General features: G+C 48.5%; 1 protein-coding gene across 1 annotated transcript; it reads right to left on the bottom strand.

Moving 5' to 3' along the window:
- Positions 1 to 262: 262 nt before the first annotated feature.
- On the bottom strand, positions 263 to 2,140 carry MID1IP1 (MID1 interacting protein 1). Its single transcript, XM_044286643.1, has one exon. It carries the CDS (start codon positions 1,848 to 1,850, stop codon positions 1,389 to 1,391), a length of 462 nt encoding a protein of 153 aa, XP_044142578.1. The 5' UTR covers positions 1,851 to 2,140; the 3' UTR covers positions 263 to 1,388.
- Positions 2,141 to 2,718: the final 578 nt, after the last annotated feature.

Here is a 2,718-nt window from a genome sequence, read left to right as displayed (position 1 = left end):
TGATTGTGTGTGACTTGTTTTCTGTAGAAACATCTCACGGATCTCTGTCCAATACTGAAGAAGTGTCGGCCGCCGATCCCCGTTGTGCTACAATCAGACAAAGCTGCATAGCAACACTGCTCCACCACGTCCCCGCACCGGCTCATTACAATGCGCCTCCTCTGTGATGGATGCAGGGAGCGGCTCGGGTTCTGGACGCAGTTCTAAATGATGCCTCCATTTACAGAACGTCGTCAATACGAAAGACGCACATACATGGAAGGGAAGTACACGTTGTGTTATTTATTAAAATAGAATATTTAACAAAATAAAAAAAAGGCTTTGACTTTTTTATTATATTTTTTTTGCGTTATTGTGCATACGACAGGGAACCGTTCCACTTTCTATCTGAAGGTATAAACAGATGTATCATTGGTTCCCACATGCTCAACAGTCCATAGGTCATTGGCTCCTGCTTGTGTCTCGCCATCTCCTACGACGCGCAAAACAATGAGGGATGGATCGCACAAAGAAGCGCGTATCCGAGGACACAATGAGGCTGATGCATCAATCTGTCATAACACAGCTGTCAATACTAATGCCTCCGACGGTTTGATGGGGGTCATCCGTCTCAATTTTTTTTACATATTTGTCACCGAACATCTAGCATGCAACACAGATTTGTAACATTGTTTCCATTGTTAAGCCCCACGCACTGCAGATTATACCGGCTGTACTAATGACTCCTGATATGCGAGCCCCACGGTCCTTACAGTGGTGCCGCCTTTGCCTTGTGCCCCCCTCCCCCCCAGCATAAATATGACTGGTACAGTGCAAAATAAGCCACACATAGTGTAAAATAAAAAATAGTGCAAAATCATAAAAGGCTGATGCAATCCGCACTAGGATTTCTACCACTGCACCCCACCCATCTGCCTAGGACAGCTTCCCCGACTCCTCTAATAACCCAGGGCAAGGGACACAATACACAATAACCAGAGGGAGGAAGGTTCAAATCATTGGTAAATTAACCCCTCCTGACCCCAATTAGCTGACTGCACCTCCACACACTAAGAGGGTCCATAAATCCTAATGCCAAGAGGTGGCACAACCGTTATCAAATTATAAAGGAATCAGGGGCAAAGCAGGGGTTAATCAGGGCACCGCATCTTTCTGACACCTATCGCAGGAAACCTTACTCATGTACTGGTTATTACTAAAATTAAGTTAGAGCGACGTGTCTAAATATGATCCCTCACTCCCAGCTTCCTCCACAGTGACGAGACGCCGTAGTCTCGTTCCCCAAATAAAATAAAATAATTAAAAATGAACCAAAACCCATTATAAAATAATAATAAAAAAAACCAAGAGAAAACTAATCATTAGAGCAGTAACAATAGCTCCTATAGTCAATGTCCCCAGCTGCCAAATCCGATCTCCTCCTTGTATCTGTTGGTAAGGATATTGGCTTTCCTGGTGAGCTTATTGAGCACTGTGTGGAGTCCAGTGAGGTGGAAGTGGAAGAGCTTCTCCAGATCTTCTTCTCCATCAGAGTCCTCCAGCCTGGTCATGTCCACATGAGTCACTTTGTCCTTTTTCCTGTCCTCTCCTTGCAGGATACCCCACTCAATGTCATTCCTGATAGATTTCAGCAGGATGTAGTAGCCATGCATGTCTCTCCTGGTGAAATAATTAGCAGCCCCATTAGTGATGGCGACCTCTTCCTTCATCCCCTCCATATCTAGAGGTAGGTCCCTCAGCAGACTGGGCACCATGACAGTCTGGTCCATATTGTTCACAGCTCCTATGAACCTGTTCATGGCGTTGAACAAGGAGTGCTTCTGGTTGTAGGATTCGCAGATCTGCATCATGGTTGCGGTGTGAGGCGGTAGATCCTGGTCTCCTCCTGAGGAACACTACAATCCGCTCTGGTGGAGATGGCCGTCACAAGCAATGTGCATCAGCTCCTGGGCTCGGCTGACACTACTGCACAACCCTTCCCGGTGTCATAGAAATGTCAGTGAGCAGGCAGCAGTGTCTTCTCCACTCACAGAATATATACCCGGAGATAAGGTGCAGCTCCAGCGCCAGCCCCTCACAGTGCAGCAGGATGAAGCCGGTTCACAGGGCTGAATGACCGAGGGTAACACTGACTACAGCACACAGGCTCCTCCCCCTTCTCCTCACCTCACACGCTGGCCGCCCAGTAAGGAGCCCGCGCTGCTGCCTAGTAACCCCCACCACTCCTTGCATCATGTTCTCTTCAGACAGCAGCATCTTACCACACCGCAGAGTACAGTGTACTGGTACTGCTGAGGAGGCTGCACAGCAGAGTATAGTGTACTGCTGAGGAGGCTGCACAGCAGAGTATAGTGTACTGCTGAGGAGGCTGCACAGCAGAGTATAGTGTACTGCTGAGGAGGCTGCACAGCAGAGTATAGTGTACTGCTGAGGAGGCTGCACAGCAGAGTATCGTGTACTGCTGAGGAGGCTGCACAGCAGAGTATAGTGTACTGCTGAGGAGGCTGCACAGCAGAGTATCGTGTACTGCTGAGGAGGCTGCACAGCAGAGTATAGTGTACTGCTGAGGAGGCTGCACAGCAGAGTATAGTGTACTGCTGAGGAGGCTGCACAGCAGAGTATCGTGTACTGCTGAGGAGGCTGCACAGCAGAGTATAGTGTACTGCTGAGGAGGCTGCACAGCAGAGTATCGTGTACTGCTGAGGAAACTCTACAGCA

The sequence above is a fragment of the Bufo gargarizans genome, chromosome 3 (assembly GCF_014858855.1).
Source record: "Bufo gargarizans isolate SCDJY-AF-19 chromosome 3, ASM1485885v1, whole genome shotgun sequence".
In the NCBI taxonomy this organism is placed as follows: Eukaryota; Metazoa; Chordata; class Amphibia; order Anura; family Bufonidae; genus Bufo; species Bufo gargarizans.
This window is presented reverse-complemented; position numbering and strand designations above follow the sequence as displayed.

Excerpts from the sequence above, each read along its gene's own strand:
- MID1IP1 (XM_044286643.1), bottom strand. The coding sequence starts at position 1,850 with ATGATGCAGATCTGCGAATCCTACAACCAGAAGCACTCCTTGTTCAAC.